General features: G+C 41.6%; 1 protein-coding gene across 1 annotated transcript in view; it reads right to left on the bottom strand.

Moving 5' to 3' along the window:
- The window catches only part of TRMT44 (tRNA methyltransferase 44 homolog), a 587826-nt gene that overhangs the window by 511330 nt on the left and 57097 nt on the right, over nt 1-19399 (bottom strand). Inside the window, exon 3 of the mRNA XM_044063563.1 lies at nt 3156-3375. Coding sequence (XP_043919498.1) covers nt 3156-3375 — 220 coding nt within the window. The remainder of the gene's footprint in view (nt 1-3155; nt 3376-19399) is intronic.

A 19399-nucleotide genomic window follows, 5' to 3' on the forward strand; every position in this document is an offset into this window, starting at 1 on the left:
ACAATTTTTAATTAATTTAAATATGCTTGAAGGATTTATTTTGTTTATTAAAATGTTGAAATAATTTAGACTTTTTAATCTTCACAGGGTATTATGTATGTATTAGTATAAACTGTGTTTCTGACAGGAGGAGGGGCGGGTGATGTCATTATCGGAACAGAAATTTGATTTGTTCACAAGAATTTAAACTGGTATTTTAAAAAAAAGTCTTACCTGATGAAGTTCACAAAGCTCATATGCATAGTGGATGAATGTGCTAATGGCTTTGGTTTTATTTACTGTATCGGAATAAATTTAAATTATATAAGGAGCGGTTACTCCTCCCACTGTTAGCATAGGTTGGTGTAGGCTGGGTCGTCAACCCACTTATCACCTGCAAATACCCATACCCACTTGGTGGCATTAGTCAACACGACTGAACCAACTACAGCCACATTTTATATTGAATGGCTAGTCCTGCCATAGTGCTCAGTCTGCGATTTGTCTTCTTCTATCTAGAGGATAATGCGCACCACAGTAGATGCCCAAAGTTGATGGTTAATACAACTCTTAAAGGGCACCAAGTAGAGTCTGTGCTATTACTCACAGCTCCATTCTTTTTGGTAACTTTCAGATGGAAACACTCAGCATGTTTTTTGAAGGTGAGAAGAACACTACAGAGACACAGAGAGAACATGCAAATTCCAAACAGCCACTGGCTGGAGGTCATGATCAAATTTTTTACCTTGTACATGGGAGCAGAGACTAAGTCTAAAGCCAATCCAAGCTGCTTCCCATGAGTGACAAAACTCATGACAATCAGACTTCAGCTTAATGACAGGACAGTATTCATAATCTCAGCCTATGCCCCACAGCAGAGATGTGATAGTGGGGAAAAGAGTGCAATCAGACACTAGTTGCCGGACCTACTAGATAAAGCAGATTAGAAAGAAATCATTAATAGGCTGTCTGCATCACTGCTCTCCTCACTAAGGCATCAACTTTTAACAGCCATACAGCTTCTAAAGGGAAGAATCAGGATGCTTCCAGTTTGCTTTACTATCATTATCAGTGACCAAGGATAATCAAAAGGCCTCCTTTGCATACATCCGCAATCTCAAAAGGTAACTTTCAAATCTGCTCTGAATTGGTGGTCAAGAATACCACAAATGCCATAGATATAGCCAACCTGCTGGCAGACAAGTTCAGTGAAAACGTCACCCCCCCCCCCCCCCATCAGTAAACCAGGACAACCCCAGCATCTGTCCCCCTCCCCCTCATCACCAGGGAGCAGGTTATAAATGCCCTCTCAAATGCAAAAAATACAGCTTCCATGGGACCCAACAACATCCCTGGCTGTGTCGTGCATGAACTCAGGCAGAGCTCTCAGCACCACTAGGCACCCCATTCAACCAAAGCCTGTGCACCGCTTCATGGCAGCAGAATGGAGGACAGCCACAGTCATCCCTCTGCACAAAGGTGGAACGTCCACTGACCCAGGAAATTACAGCCCCATCATCCTAACTAGCCTGATCTGCAGGACCATGGAATGAATTATAAAGGACCTTATAAACAAGGACATTGGCAACCTCCAAACGCTTGATTCTCTACAGTTTGGTTTTGGCAAAGGGAGATCATGCCTGTTAAACTTGGTTGTCTTCTTCAAAACAGTCACTAAAGCCATGGATGAGGGCAAGACAGTGCACACCACCTACCTTGACCTAGCCAAAGCCTTCAACATTATTCCCCACTTGGGCATAATAGATAAACTCTCCCAGCTCGGCATCAACCCACATGTTACCAGATGGGTAGCTAACTAGCTCACTGATAAAACCCACTCAGTCAAAACAGGGAAAGCCACCTCTAGTAGTAGACCTGTAACAGGCAGCATACCCAAGGATCGGTCTGGGGCCTCTACTGTTTGGGATATAATTTTTTGAGGTGCAAGCCAAAACCAGTGGTCTGTGGCTGAACAAGTCTGCAGATGACTGCAAGCAGGGCACTGTCAAACTCCCCTAGTGATGTGAACATCCTCCAAGAGGGCCTTAATCAAACTAACGACTGGTCCCAGAAGCATGGCCTCAAACTGAGTGCCAAGAAATGCATCATTGAATCCTTTGGAGAAAATGGTGTGCACACTAATTATCACATTAACAACAACACAACATTAACAACAAAAATAAAATAAAATAAAATAAAATAAAATAAACACACTAAGCACACAATCAGTCATGAGGGACTTGGGCACTCAGGTCAATAGCAAACTGACTGTTGACCACCATGTTGCCTCTGTTGTACAGAAGGTTCTACATGGCCCACCTCATAAGTGAGGATATTTCATCTAGGAACAAGGAGCTCATAACATCCCTGTACTTCTCCCTTATCAGACCAATTATAGAGTACAATGCCCCATTCAGCATGTACCTTGCTAACCACATGTAGCAGATGGAGAGACCACACAGGTTCCTGACCAGGAAAATTCAAGGTCTCAAACACCTATCCTATACAGATAGACTAAAAGTCCTGCCCCTCTACTCGGTACGAGACTGACTGCTCAAAGGTGACCTGTGTCTGGCATACACGGCTGTCTCAGACTCAGTATTGATGGAGTTGCTGCATATCCGTTAAGTCAAACTCCACTCGCGCAACTTGCATGCTAGGTCTCAACCTGGTCTGTGACATTAATGGAATTTGTTGGTGGGATAGATTTGCGTCCCAATGACTACTCCATCTGTGGAACAGACTTCCTCTCCATGTCAAGCAGAGTATCTCACTAGCCCTCTTTAAGAGGACCTGGACAAATGAATGGGAAACAGAAAATATTCCCCTGAGATCCCACCTGTGCCCCTGCTGGACAGGGAAAACAGGTGCTGACTTTGTGGGAACATGGGTGAAATTCTTGGCTAGGCTATAAGGGCCAATAGCCTAGTATTGTCCTATGAAACCTATAAAGCCTGCAGTAGCTATCAATACAAAACAGTTATTTTTAGACAGGTCAGTGACAATAGGGTGACATTTATAAATCATCACCTGAGAAGGGAATGCAGAAAACTGAAGCTAGGCATTTCCACAAAGTGATATACTGTAGAAACATCAGAATTGCAAGGATAGCTCACTCAACTGTTAATGTTGAACACGAACACAGAAACACTCACAATTAATTGATTTCAGCTTACCTTCACCATTTCTTTATATTGTTCTTTTAAGCGATGATATGTACTATTATACTTTTCCACAGAAATTAGTGACAGAGTACTTTTAAATTCACTTATTTTATTCTCAGTTGACCATTTAGCCAGTTTAGACAGCAGTTCAGCTCCAAGCCATGAAACTTTAGGATATATGACACCATCAGCTTCCCAGTCTTCCAAACACAAGGCAGATACAGAAATCAACCTTAACCAAAACATTAATAAATTACCATTTTGTTTTGTATTTAATCTTAAGCAATACAGAAACTGAATAATTCAGAGTATTTCAAAACAAAAACCAGAGTGCAAAAAAACAATTAGAGTAAGCATATAATAAAAGTCATGCACCTTGCAGACATCAGCACTACTTGCTGCAAAGATAAACATTCAGAACGGTGGAACAAACTAAACATGGCTATTAGTCTGTTTCTAGAAAGATATGTCACACATGATATGCATCTTACTGTGTCTAGGCCTAGCTAGGCATTAGAATATGCAAAGATACAATTCAAACTACAAGACCTCATTTAATATTTATAAAATGTTATAAATAATCTGTGTGGTATCGAGCATTATACAACGACCCCCCATTAATATTCCAAAACGTGCACGCTGATTGGTCAGCGTGCACATTGTAAATCAGACTTATACTAATGGAAAAAGGTCCGGTCGCCCGGACTTTTTCCATTAGTATAAGTCCTTTTTTACAGCAATGGAGAATGCAAGATCTCCATTTTGCACACTCTCTCGCTATGTTAAAGGAGTTTAGCATAGCGAGACAGCTTTAAAAAAAGTAACAGAGATCTTCCTTTCTCCACTGCTTTTTTTAAAGCTGTCTTGCTATGTCAAATGGGTTTAACATAGCGAGATAGCTTTAAAAAAAGCAACGGAGTTTCTCCATTGCTTTTTTTAAAGCTGTCTTGCTGTGTTAAACTCCTTTAACATAGCGAGACACTTTATAAAAAGCAACGGAGATCTTGCTTTCTCCGTTGCTTTTTTAAAGCTGTCTGGCTATGTTAAACTTTTAACATAGTGAGACAGCTTGTAAAAAGCAACGGAGCTCTTGCTCTCTCCTTTGCTTCCACCCACAGCTCTGGTGTACTGTGTAAGCATACGCATGCGCACTACATCAGAACTGCTGCAGAATACCAGACAGCTGCGGAAGGGCAGCAAGGAGGCATTATACAATGCCATTGTTTAAGAAAAGTAATTATTTTTTCTTAAATAATGTCATTGTATAATACCAATAACCCACACCTGGGTGTGGGTAATGCTGGATTTACCCACGGTTGTTTTTGTTTGGCCACTCGGGCTTCGCCCTCGTGACCAAACCACACCCAGGCGTGGGTTATTGCTATATTAAGTTATGCTGATAATGTAGAGTTAAAACAGAGTTAAATTAAGTATGCCATAGGATTTTACATCAAAATCACATCTTCTATTCACATTTACCAGGTACATCAATAAATGCAGAATCATGATTTGGCATTATAATCATCTCCTGAACTATCCATTTATCTGAATGATTTCTTCAGTGGTCTTCCAAATCTTAAGTATTTAACTGTTTAATGCTGAGCAACACTGAACATACTGTGCTGTTAATCATGCTTGCTGGGCTAGCCATGCGGGCTGCTTTGTCCCATTCCAGCCAAAATGAATTGAATGTGAGATCTCACACAGACACACACACACAGCTTTTGTTTAGCTGAACCCCAAATGAAAGTACTGAATTTGTGGTAATTAGTGTCATGGTTAAGCATATTAAATATGAGAAAATATCACACAAACATGAAGTGCAGAAAAAGTACAGTTTTGTACCTACCATAAATGTAGATGTCCGAACTGGATAGCATCTGCAGTCATAACAACTGGGTTGTCCTGTCGTCAGGCAGCCCTTCAGTCGGCCGGATTCCAAAGTCCGGGTCCGGCTTCGGCTGATGTCGCACTTCACCCGACGTCATCTCTGTTGGTCTTCGGGTATAAAGGCATCAGCCGACGCCATTTTCCTCAGTGTTTCTTGCCCCAGATGCCAGTAGCCCTCTTGAAGGTTAAAATTTGGATAGATGCCAATGTTTCCAAAAAGATAGAGGTAAACACAAAAATAAGCATGTATGTACATATATACAAACAAATACACCATAAAAGACTCCCCCCCACCAGCTAGCTATTAGGAGGGTAAACACCCTAGGAGTACCACAGAGGGGAAGGAGGGAGGGTAATCCTGACTGCAGATGCTATCCAGTTCGGACATCTACATTTATGGTAGGTACAAAACTGTACTATGTCCTTCATGGATGCATCTGCAGTCATAACAACTGGGTAGAATACCATAGCCAACTAGGGAGGAGGATAAAACTAGATTATGGTGTGTTTAGGATCCCTTGCAGTACAGCAGTGGCAAACCCTGCTTGGGATCTGGAATATAGAGGCAAATTATAATGCTTGGCAAATGTATGCATGGAGGTCCAAGTAGCCGCCTCAATAATGTCTTTGGTTGCCACTCCTCGTAAGAAGGCTGTGGTAGTGGCTGTTGCCCTTGTAGAATGAGGTCTTATGTTCTGTGGAATTGGTTTTCCATGGAAGGAGTAACAGAATCGTATGCAATTTCCTATCCATTTGGAGATTGTCTGTTTGGAAATAGCTTTTCCTTCCCTTCCTGTTGCATAGGCTACAAAAGTTGGTCAGTCTTTCTGCTACTTTTTGTTCTGTCCAAGTAGTAGCGTAGCTGTCTATGTACATCCAAGGTATGCAGTATTCTTTCCCCTCTGTTTTGTGGGTTGGGAAAGAAGGTAGGTAGGTGCATTGCCTGGTTTAAAGACACTCTGGATACCACCTTAGGCATAAATGTAGGATTAGTCCTCATGGACACTCTATCTTGGTGGAAGATTAGGAAGGGTTGCACTGCCATTAAGGCCTGTAGTTCTGAAACCCTCCTTGCTGAAGTAATTGCCAGTAGGAAAGCAGTTTTCCATGACAGGTGTTGTAGGTCTGCTGTTGCTGCTGGTTCAAAGGGTGATAGTGTCAAGTCCCAAGCTGGTAATGGTGGTTTCCTTGGAGGTTTTACATTCTTGATTCCTCTGAGGAACTGCCTGAGCAAAGGGTGCGAAAAAACAGGTGGATCAAAGCTGTATTCTGCTGGAATAGCTGATGCATGTATCTTGATGGAGGAGTAGGACAGGCCTGAATGAAGAAGTTCGGCCAGATACTCCAGAATGTTAGGCATATCTATGTTTGACACATCTTTTCCTCTTTCAGTACTCCAAATGACAAACCTTTTCCATTTTCCAGCATAGTTCCTTCTTGTTGAAGGTCTGCGTGCTTCAAGAATAATGTCTTTAACTCTTTGGGAAAGTTCTGGATTAGCTGCTGCTATGTGATGTTCCATGCAGTCAGTTGCAACGTTTTAGGTTTGGATGTATGATGCTGTAGTTGTTCTGAGTTAACATCAAAGGCATCAGGGGTATTGGCCACATATTGTGTCGAGACATGCTCCTCAGCAGTGGGTACCAGTGTTGTCTTGGCCAGTTTGGAGCTATCAGGATTATCCTTGGACGTTCTTCCTTGATTTTTAGTAATACTTTGTGTATCAAGGGAAGAGGTGGGAATGCATATGCTGTTAGGCCTTTCCAGCTGAAGGAGAGCGAATCCACTTTCCATGCTAGTGGGTGGAATGTCCTTGTGCAGAATTTTTTGAGCTGGTGGTTGAGAGGTGATGCGAATAGATCTATCTGAGGCATTCCCCATTTCTTTGAGATGGTCTTGAAGATGTCCGGGTGCAGCTTCCATTCGTGGGCATCCGATGTGGTTCTGCTTAATATGTCTGCTAGAGTATTTTCTTTTCCCGGTACAAATATTGCCTGTAACTGGATGTTGTAGCTGAGTGCCAGGGTCCACAGCTCCAAAGTCATTCTGCATAGGGGGTATGAATGAGTGCCTCCCTGTTTGTTGATGTACCACATGACTGTGGTGTTGTCTGTCCTTATCATCAACTGGCCCTCTTTGAGAAATGGTCTGAACTTTTGGATTGCCTGTTTTACTGCCAGCATTTCTTTTAGGTTGATGTGCAGGTGAAGTTGATCCTGTGTCCACAATCCTTGCACGCATTTGTCCAGCATGTGGGCCCCCATCCTAGGTCTGAAGCGTCTGTTGTGATGGTCTGGCTTGCTTGACATCTGCGAAAGGGTAGCCCTGGGTTTGACTGGCATGCCTGAGCCCACCATAGGAACTCCTGTTTTAAGCATGGAATTAGTGGGATTTCTGTTTCTAGGCTGTGTCTGTGTTGGGACCATAAATTCTTTAGGTACCACTGTAGTTTTCTCATATGTAGTCTGGCAAGTGGGACCAAGATTATGCATGATGCCATGAAGCCCAAGGCCTGCAGTACTTTTCTTGCTGTTAACTTGTTCAGTTTTGTTAGTGCCAAGAAGTAAAGAGGGAGTTCTTTTGTTTTTCTGTAGTTAGGAATGCCATTTGTTTTACTGTGTCCAATTCAGCCCAAGAATGACCTTGTTTGGGATGGTATCAGCCTTGACTTTTGTAAATTGACTGTGTATCCCAGTGCTTGTAGCAAGTAAATGACCCTTTGTAAATCTGTTGTCAGCTTGCTTTTGTTGTCCCCTTGTAGCAGGCAGTCGTCCAGGTATGGGTAAATTTGAATTCGCTGTAGTCTGCAATGGGCGATTAGTGGTGCCAGGCATTTTGTGAATACTCTGGGCAGTAGATAAGCCAAAGGGCAATGCTGAGAATTGATAGTGCTCTGATCCTGCAAGAAATCTGAGGTATCTTCTGCAGATTGGTCGAATGGGGACGTGCAGGTATGCCTCCTTGACATCTAGAGTTACCAGCCAACACTCCTTGCCCAGCATGGGAAGAAGTTGCTGTAGGGTCAGCATTTTGAATTTTGGGACAATGATGTATGTATTTAAGGTGGACAGGTCTAGAATTGGTCTCCAACTTTTTTCCTTTCTTGGAACTAGGAATAGTCTGGAGTAGAACCCCTTTCCTTGCTCTGCTGTTGGCACTCTTTCCACAGCTCTCATGTTTGCTAACTGCATTATCTGTTGTAGAGCCTCTGTTTTTGATTTGGAGGTAGATTTGGCATTCCTCTTTTGACTGGTAAAGTGTGGAAGTGGAACCGGTAACCTTGATCTATGGTTTGTAAAATCCACTTGTCTTTTGTTATATAGTGCCAGTTCTTTGAAAATAAGGTTAACTTTCCGCCTAGAGGAGCTGCTATTTGTTCCCTGGTAGGCGGATTTAGGGTTAAGTCACTGTGGTTGTGTTGATGTAGTGGCAGTGGTTGTGTCTGTGCCTCTGTTGTTACCTTGCCACTGGCGTCCTCTGTAGGCACCTCCTCTGGATTGGTTTCTGCCTCTGGAACGTCTATTCCTGCCCCTTTGAGATCTTGTGGAGTCAGGAAAGGACCAATTTTTGGCAGGCCAGTTCCTGCTAAACCTTGGCGGTTGAACCTGCAAGAAATCTTTAACCGTTTGAACAGATTTTGCCTTTTCTTCCATTTTCTTCATAACCTGCTGGGCAGGTGTACCAAACAAACTTGTCTTATCCATAGGAGCATCTAGCAACTTAGCTTTAACATGATCCGGTAAAGCTTGCTCCTTTAGCCATGCATGCCTTCTTATCACTGTGCCAGTCATGGCTGATCTAAATGAAGCCTCCAGTGCATCATAGCCACATTTTAAGGAATGGTTACTAACCTGTTGTATGTTATTTACCATTTCTAATACATATTTCTTATCAAGAGATTCATCAGTGGTTAGCTTTTTAGTTAACTGATCAAGCATAAACTCTTGGTATTGTATCATGTGAAACTGACAGTTTAAAGCTCTAGCTGAGAGAGTAGCTGAAGTGTAGACCTTTTGCCCCATCTGTCTAATGACCTTGCTTCCCTTTCAGAAGGAATAGGGTTTTAGCTATGGTCGGCTACTGCCTTGGGACCCTGGGATATAGTTTGGGGTCTGCAAGTGGGGCCTTGTAAAGGTGGTGATGAGTGTCTGGCACCCTGTAAAATCTGTCTGGTTTGGCAGGGGCTGGGGTAAAGAATCTGGTGCGGAGCAGACATCATTGAAAGCATCATCCACCACAGAGAGAACAGGAGGTATAGCTAAAGGCCTGTGCTGTGGAAGGTGCAGAAAGGTCCTAAGTCTTTTCTGGAGTCTGAAAAATCCTGTTGCTGCCATTGGAACTGCTCTGCATGGCATGTAAGGTTTCCCAAAGGAGAATTCTTCTGGTGGGAAGCAGCTGGAATGGATTCTTCAGCATCAGAGTCTTCAAAATTGGAGAAAGGAGCCTCTGGCTGGTCAGTTATGTCTGATTCATCGGCAGAATCATCAGAGGACACTGGCTCAGGGGCTCTGCCCTAGGTCTCTTCTCTGGGGGCTGAGAGGCCCTGTCTGGGTGAGATTGAGATCCTCTAATTAATGAAATTAAATCTTCTGCCAGAGTAAGCATTTGAGAACTAGAGGAGGGCCTGGTTGTAGGGGTTTAACAGGCACTGTTTTAGTAGTCTTGGCTGCTTTAGCCCTGGCGAAGGCCTTAATGGACATGGCTGCTGGAGGCCTAGCAGCACCACGTGCTGGGGTAGAGACATCCAAGGGAATGGTGTCTGATAAGTCAGTGGCAACCACCGTAGTGGATAAAATTTCTGAGGCCGATTCAAGAGTGGTAGCAGGGGCCTCAGTTGTAGAGATAGATTCAGCTGTACTTTGATCAGTTTTCTCGGTTTCGGCGAAACCGAGACACTCATGATTTGCTTAACCATGGTTTCGGCCGAAACCGCGGACGCGAGTGTCGGTCTTTATCTTTGCGTTTTTGGCAGATTGGGTAGTCGGAGGATCCGGCGGCATAATGTACGCAAAATCAGAACCGAAAAACTGTTCAGCAAACTCCGACCGGCGCAAAGCGTTCGTCGGTTGAAAGAAGCACAGGCGAACAGGCTGCTACGTCGTGGGCTGGGCCTAAACAAGGCAGACAATAAGAGTGGAAATCTTTATGAGGTATTTGTTTCCCACAGGTTAAACAATTATTAACTTTTTCTGACATCGGCTGAGGCAAGAAAGAGTCCCCAACGGGTACTTAGCTTTAGAAGTCTTGAGTAGTATTCGGTAGAAGTAATCTCTGGATCCGACCGACCGGCACTTGCGAACAGCTTCTGCTTCGGGCGCCACGCGGCAAGAAAGACTGAGGAAAATGGCGTTGGCTGATGCCTTTATACCCGAAGACCAACAGAGATGACGTCGGGTGAAGTGCGACATCAGCCGAAGCCGGACCCGGACTTGGAATCCGGCCGACTGAAGGGCTGCCTGACGACAGGACAACCCAGTTGTTATGACTGCAGATGCATCCATGAAGGACATCCTGCTTTTTTTATTCAGCAGGGAGGTTTTCTTACATTTAAACTTTCCTACTGACTCACAGATCTAGTCAATCACAGTGATCTGACTGCCAGTACATGTTACTGACTTGATATAAATATTCATTCTGAACATCGTTGTTTCCTTTTGGAATAATTTGTTTACTGAGAAACACTAGAGCCTCTCTCTCCTACTGCTTTCTATCACAATTCTGAACATCTCCAACTGCTGGTGACAGCAATGCTGCTGACCATTCTTGTTGCTCTTCATCCTTGAACTTCTGTATACCTGTCTTGTATGAAACGTATGCACTTCCTCCAATACAGCTTTCCATCATCAAATATTTTACCACCTTCTTCTGCTTCAGTTTGCAACTGTCCAACTGTTTTTGTATTCTTACTTTTATTCCATCCTTATTCCTTCTTATATGAAGGACACTTCAGTTTCATCAGATTTCGTTCTACCACTTCCTTTACTTTGCTTTAATTTTCAGACGGTGATAATGATGTTGAAATAAGTAACCTGTTTTTCAAGCAGTCCATGAATGACTGAGAGTCAGTGCAAGTCGGAAGTCCCTTGCAATGGAATACTCCTTTATTGCAAGCTGTAGAATGACAATCCTCACTGCTACTGTTACAGCTCCTTCTCATCAAATGTTTCACTGTTTCAACAGTTCTCTCCACTTGTCCTTTACACAGATGATGATGTGGAGTAGACATCATATGCACAATTTTCCACTTGTACACAAACTATGAATACCTGACTTCAAACTTTGGACAGCAGTCAATATTCCCTGTCTTAAGAATATAAATATAAATCAGAGATGCAAGGAGAATAGATGACCCCAGTGAGACAGAGTAGCAGGCAGTATTCATAAATAGTTCTTCTTTAGGCTTTTCCCGGTTAGGGGTCGCCACAGAGGATCACCTGTCCGCTCATGATTGGCAGTGGAGTTTTACGGTGTTGAGTTGTCATCCCAGTCCCCAATCTTCCACAGAAAGCACACACACTCATGCCTACGGCCAACTTAGAGTGTCCAATCCACCTACAGCATGTCTTTGGGATGTGGGAGGAAACTGGAGCACCCGGAGGAAACCCACGCGATCACAGGGAGGACATGCAGACTCCACACAGAAGGCACCCCAGCCGAGAATCGAACGGGAGAACCTCTTGCTGTGAGGCGGCAACGCTAACCGCTGCACCACATTGGCTGAGTTAAAAGCAGAAAATAATACAAATAAAAAATTAAATGCCCAGACCTGATCACCAGAAAAACTCCTCCTCATTCATGCATAAGCACGTTTGGGCACTGAATGAACTTCATCAGATGATCGCATCTTAAGAATACAAATTTGATTATGCTAATAACCGTACACTTCTTTTGTCTTTCTGTTTGACTGCTTCAAGGAACTTGGAATAATTATCAACACTTAAGCGATCACAGCTTCTCTAAATGAGAATAAATTAATATTAATGTAATTTTTTCAAACCTTGAATTGAGTAAACTAGCAACTCTTCCCTTAGATTTTTGTTAACATATAAACTTAATACAACACAACTCTGCACTACTTGCTCGGAGTCAAAATTTCCAGCTAAAACATTGCATTTCATTCTTTCTTTGTAGTTTACTATTCCAATATGTGACTTATTTATCTGCCTTAGCAAATTGGGAATTATTTTATCATCTTTGACCACTAAGCCTTGAACACAATCTATTTCTTCCGTGAAAGTTTAAGACTTATTGTCTGTCCTTACACACAGATGCTCTAAATGCTCTGCAAAGGTTTGCAGTCAGTTTCCATTAGAGTTATCTTGCACAGAAATTCACTGAATTTCTCATAGCCATATACTATTGCTAACAGTTCCTTTTCCTCTCTTTCATACACTTGAACGATCCCAGCTCCTATACCATTCTGAGTGATAACTACTTGCAAAACAGCTGGTTTAGTCAGCTATTAGTATTTTAATGTCAGCACTTCTGTAAACTAGTTTTGTCAGCAATTCAAAACTCTTTCCTGATAAGTTCTCTGTTCAGGGTACATCGTTCTCCAAAGTTCTCTGTTCAGGGTACATCTTTCTCCAACAGCCTTTTTGAGAGTCACAGTTATCTCAAACGTACTCAGTAAAAAAAACTTTGAAATACTGCATCTTTCCTAGAAACTTCTGTATCCCTTGCTTGTCTTCTGGATTTGTCATCTGCACAACGTCTCTGATTATTCTGTACCTGGTAAAAGTTTCACTGTTTGTTACAATATGATTCATGCATTTTAGCCTTATTACATGTATTCCACATTTTCTTTAATGTGACATTATAATGTTTCTATTTAGCAGATGTATCAGTTTACTGATGTGTTCTTCTTATGCCTGGCTGGCTCCATATTAATAAAACAATTATGATTACAACTCATTACAAGCCTTTGTCTATCTGTGCAAAAGTTCTCTGTAGTACTTCTGATGTTAATTAAATATCATAGAAAACTCTAAAGAATCTATGCCTTCCCCATGGTCTAGTAAATGTAGAACATTTGAAACTTTCATTACCTAGCTTTACTTGCCAGAATCCTGTGTTAACATCTAGCAGTGAAAATAGCTTAGCATTTTGCAGTGGCGGCTGGTGACTTCAAATCACAGGGGGGCTGCAGGAGACAGCTGAATGGGTGGGGTCAATGGAGGGGGTGTGGTCAACCAGAAAGGAGAGGAGCTATGCACAAAACCACAAAAAACTAACTTTAATTAAATACGCTGCCCTGGGTGGCAAACCATCATTATTGAAAGTCCAATCAAGACAAAAATAAGTGTAGAAGAATAAAAATATTTCAATGCATTGGCTGCATGACAGCTTACTTAATATCTAGATGGAAACAAAAGGTTGTGAGGCATGAAAAAATTTATTATTTATTATTTATTTATTTCCAGTTTGATAACCGGGGAAGTCCACTGGGCCCGAAAGCCCGTTTTCAGTGGAGGCCCGGGGAGAAAAGCTCCACGATAATACATTACACACAAAAAAAACCAGCAGAAAAGATCTAAACTAGTACATTACACACAAAAACACACTCTGTTCTAATAGCATAATACTTTAACAATTTCCAAACAAGAATGAGGTGCAATGGGCACTATACATAAGAAAAAGATATATTAGTGCAAGTGTGAAGTTAGTAAGTAGGAAAGGAAAGCAAATTATAGATAGAGTTTGAATGCAAGAGCATGGATGCATGGGAGAAAAAAGAAGAAGCAAAGAAATTAAAGGAGAGGTGTTAGAAGAGGATAGAACAGAAAACTAATGTTCAAATTGTGGTTATTTATTGTGGTTAAATTACTTTTTAAATACATTACTGGAATGCCAGTCAAAATCAAGAAGCACTCAACTCAAACCACTTCTCCTTGCACTGCAGTTCTAATTATAATATATTCAGCTTTATTAAAGTACCAAGTAACATGCTGAACAGGGTTGCCACCTTTTAACAAGGGCAAAGTGGGACATGGGGGTGTGGTCAACAGGATAGGGGTGTGGCCAGCATGACACTGGCCACACCCCCACCACGACATCACCAGAGTTGTTAAAGGAGATGCAGTATTATAGAGGAAGGGAGCAAAAAAGAGTTTACAAACAGTTTGAAAAAGGTCAAATAGTAAATGAGGTAATGTAGGGGGCATTTTGGCCATTGAAGACTAACATTAACACAGCTTGTAGAAAATGAAATGCATTATTTTTACCACTGAACATGCCCACCACACCCCACAAGACAAAAAAGTTAACCATATTCACTGAACCAAAAAACAGTAAAATGAATGAGAATGCACAGTGGATACCATAGACCTAATTTAGCTTTTGACCACAGCAGTTAAGAAATGTATGGCACTAATTTACACAGCGCAATGATCTATTAATAAACATGCCCAACAGCAGCACTGCTCATAATCTGATTATAATGAAAACAGTAAATAAGTATGTTGAAGACATCACTAAAACACAAAATAAAAACTTTGCTACTTAGATGCAAACTACCCTGTAACATGGTTTAGCACAATCTCAAATACATTGCATTAACTTCAGAGCATCCATCCACAAAAAAAAAAAAAAATAAATGGGAAAAAAGTCCAAACATTTTAACTTTAAAACTACAATGTACAGCAGACTCCATGGGCTCCTTTTACTTCAAAACATAGCAATTAATCCAGCACAGCAATGCAATAAACAGGCCCAAGTAAAAGTAACACACCCATATTCACATTACAAGCAAAACAGTACATTTTAACCTTATTAAAATGCATAATAAATTAAATGCACACATTTACAAGTATAAATGAAAACAATCTTGAAACAGCTTTGGCAAATTGGCAACGTGTACCTACTAGAATAATAAATGAATTACATTAACTGTTAACATTCCCCCTCAAAAGGTAGACTTGTACCACATAGACATGGACTTGCAGGAACAGGAAAAATTACCTAAACAGTATATCGTAACTTCCTGAAAACAGCATTATAGTGCATATTTCCATACAAAAAAGTACAAACTATGCTCAAACAATTCCTATATGCATACAGACAATACCCAGAAAAAGCTACGACAATAGAAATGCATCACACTAAGTTTATATTTCACTGCCCCCCAACAGAAACAAACAACTTCTATACACAGTTCAGCCTTTTAAAAGTAATGCTTCCAAATCATACTCCCAAGCATAATAACAATTACATATACATTCAGGTTTTATATCTTTAAACACTACTACTCAAAAATATCAAACTAACTACTACAGATTTAAATATTGCGTACTGCACCCACCATCTGCCTTTAAACATTAAAAAAATTAAACCACAATATATTCCCATTTTAAACTAGTACAAAAGTCTCAAAATAACCACTGCACAGATTTAAATACTACATACTACATCCCCATCTACCTCTAAACATTAAAAACTTAAATAAAGCACACTATTCCCATTTTAAATAACTAAAGCCACAAAATGCAATTATCTACTTACCACTCACAGTTATTGCTGGGCTGGCTGGCTCCCTTGCTGGCTTCTTTCCTGGCTGGGCTGGCTCCCTTGCTGGCTGGTCTGGGCTGGGCTTGCTACCTTGCTGGCTGGTCTGGGCTGGGCTGGCTACCTTGCTGGCTGGTCTGGGCTGGGCTGGCTACCTTGCTGGCTTCTTTCCTGGCTGGGCTGGCTCCCTTGCTGGCTGGGCTGGCTCCCTTGCTGGCTGGGCTGGGCTGGCTCCCTTGCTGGCTGGGCTGGGCTGGCTACCTTGCTGGCTGGTCTGGGCTGGGCTGGCTACCTGGCTGGTCTGGGCTGGGCTGGCTACCTTGCTGGCTGGTCTGGGCTGGGCTGGCTACCTTGCTGGCTTCTTTCCTGGCTGGGCTGGCTCCCTTGCTGGCTGGGCTGGGCTGGCTACCTTGCTGGCTGGGCTGGGCTGGCTACCTTGCTGGCTGGGCTGGGCTGGCTACCTTGCTGGCTGGCTAGGCTGGCTCCCTTGCTGGCTTGGCTGGCTGGCTGGGCTGGCTCCCTTGCTGGCTTGGCTGGGCTGGCTCCCTTGCTGGCTTGGCTGGCTGGCTTCAATGCCGGCTTCAATGGTGAAAAAAATCAGATCTTTTGTCGCAGCTGCTATAGAGCTTAGTGCTCTACAGCTGCGACCTTTATGGGGCTCTTCAGAAGAAGTTCCCGCCCCCTACAATGGCTGCAGCCAATTACTGTGCTGCATTACCACCCGGACCTAGCAGAGAATCCCTCTAACTGCAGGTCCGGGTGGTGACGAGTCAAGCATTGCCGTGGAAAAACCGGAAGTATTTTCGGCTTTTCCACGGCAATTTTAAAATGCGAAGCGCTGCAAGCGCAAAGGGGAAAAAACTGGACTTTTAAAGTCCCACGCAGTGGCGGAGGCGGGATGAGAGCACTCAAACCGTGAGTGTCCCGCTGACAACGGGACAGGTGGCAACCATAATGCTGAAAGTAGAAATCTATGTGATGCCCCCACTTATTAAAAATGTTTCTTATCCAAAAAAGACCTGCTGCCTGACAACTTGTTTCATGGGGAAAACATGATAAAAGTAAAAAATGAAAAGCAAACAAGAAACAAGCTCAAGATACATTGCTTAAAGGATTACTGTACAGGTTATGGACCACACATGATTGGCATTCTGTTTAGTTTACGGGTAAAGTCTGTAGAGATGACTGGAAGTCTCCAACAAGTGTAATGAGCTTTTTAAAATAATGGAATCCTGTCCTTTAATACCCAAGGCTTATACATTATCTAGTCAAGTATTCTCTGCATGGCAACAACAGAAAGGCTTTCAATGTTGGCAATTCTTTAACAGTATGCTTATTAAAGCTTACTTGCATCTTACGATCTCAGACAAGCTTACCTTACGGTCATTAAAGCATTGCTACTTAAACACAGAGCAACAGGCACTTTGAGTAATAAGCATAAATCTGAGTAATAAGCATAAATCAACAGCACAAAAATATGACAGAAACCAGACCATTCCGCAAAATCAAGGACAGATGAAAAGCCACTGTAGTACTTATGCAGTGTGTCCTCCCCATCCAAGGTAGATACAACTACTCCTTGCCTTGCTTGGACACATCCAGAGTCACTACATGGGGGAGTGGGGTGCAACAAGCATGTCACAATTTGAAATCTCTCTGGCTGACTGTGATGGCCCTGACACATTTGTCATACCTCTCAACCTCAAGAGCAAGAAATCTGGACAAAGCCATACACAGAAGTGGGACAACGGCCCAAAAATAAGGACAATTTTTAAATATTGCTCTAATAAACTTCGAAAGATAATAGAATAGGTCTTGCATTAGTATGAATTTTCTGAAGGGTATAAAATCTGAAACTCAAATGTCTGTCATTTTCTAACTTCAGTCTTTAGTGATTTGTCACTAACTTGCCAAAAAACACAACTTTATGAAAAATGGACCAAAATGTGATGCAAAAATATAAAATAGACACACAATACAGCTGCTACCTGTCAAAGAAGGGACACTTTAATATTAGTACTGCTACCTTGAGCAGCTGACAAAATAAAAGAATCTACATGCATTTCAAGTAATCTATAACTTTGATTATTACAGTTATTTCTTAATTGTAAACCCTCCATGTTTTCTTCCAAAATTGCTATTTTGCGGAGGGATTATTAGGGGGAAGAGCAACATTTTGAGCCAAACATTGGGGACAGTTGAGAGGTTGGCTATGCCTAATTCTATAAAGCAATTTATTTGCATGTACCTCTCAACCTGTTAATGCAGTAAATCTGAACAAGGCCAAATATATTGGGGGCACATATAAACAGTACTAAAAATTGCTCTTGCATAAACTGAGACAGTTGATAGAACAGCTCTTACTTTAACATGCATTTTTCTGAAGGTTATGAAGTCTGAAACGTATTATTTAGTGACTTAATTCCTAAATGATTTGCCAGAAAACTACAAATTTTATGAAGAACAAACCAAAAATAAGAAGCAAAAATCGACAGTTGGGAGGTATATTTCAGCTGGGCCTGTCTGAGTTTGCTGCCCTTCCCCCCTGACAAAATAATGGTTGAATGGAGCCTCTGCAGCCATTCCAATGAACCATTACTTGGCTATTTCACTCCTTTTACCATAAACACTAATGTGCATACTGCTTTACTTCTATGATGAGTTGGACTTCATTTGAAAGTTTTATTTTGTATTTTACAGCACAAACACTAAGTCATCTGTTAAACAAAGCAATGCAGTCTCACAATGAAAACTTAGCATTAAAACTTCTCTGCCCTTGAAACTCACATTCATTGAAACAGCATTGAAACCCACATTCAAAGAAAATACATTTTGCCAGTGGCAGATAAAGATTAATTTTGGGCTGTTTTCAAATCATAGGCCCCTTGCATATGAAACATACATGTGCTCTTTGATACACCTTCCTCATTGTACTAAAATTATATTCCTTGTACAATACAGTACACTTGTTAGAGGGTGTTTTAAATTTGTTTTGAACATTTTCCAGTAAGCAATGAAACAAACCATATGCACCCATAATGGCAAAACTGCCCAGTTGAGAACATTTATCATAAAAAGTCTACTCAGACTTCCACAGTCCACCATTATTAGTAAATATACACAATTCTACAGTCCACCATTATTAGTAAATATGCACAATTCCACAGTCCACCATTATTAGTAAATATGCACAATTCTACAGTCCACCATTATCAGTAAATATGCACAATTCTACAGTCCACCTTTATCAGTAAATATGCACAATTATACAGTCCATTATCAGTAAATATGCACAATCTCTGAAGTAAGTCATCTGAATAATTCCACATTAAAGAAATCTGTAACTAATGAAGCGGTTGCTGCTAGCAATCACCTTTATATTTCATGGTTTCATCGAAAAATAAAGTGTCTGTTGCCCCTCAGGAATAAATTGCCTATATTACATTAAAAAATGATAAGCTAGTAATAATATTGCAAGAGGAAATGGATGGCAAACTGATAACAGACTCATAGTTAGTATCTTCACCAAGGAGAACATTCTCAGTACGGCAGCATCCACCCCTTGTGGGAGTAGAACCCACAGCCTTCTGCATCAAAAGCAAGTACACAACCTGTTGTGCTATAGTATTAACTAGGCAAAGCAGTAGCACTAAACTTCTATTCCCCTGCAGCTCTCAGCTCCTTGTAAAATCTACTCAATACTCAACTGCATCTCAACTTCGCAGCTCAAGAAAACTGGAAAAAGCCAAAATGTATTGGGGGTCAAAAGCCCAAAAAACAGGGACACATTAAACATTGCTTGTATAATCTTGGAAAGTTGCTAGAATAAAATGTTGTGTTGCCACCATACATTTTACTGCCAA

Source organism: Protopterus annectens, chromosome 2.part1, assembly GCF_019279795.1.
Source record: "Protopterus annectens isolate FY-2018-M chromosome 2.part1, PAN1.0, whole genome shotgun sequence".
Taxonomy (NCBI): domain Eukaryota; kingdom Metazoa; phylum Chordata; order Ceratodontiformes; family Protopteridae; genus Protopterus; species Protopterus annectens.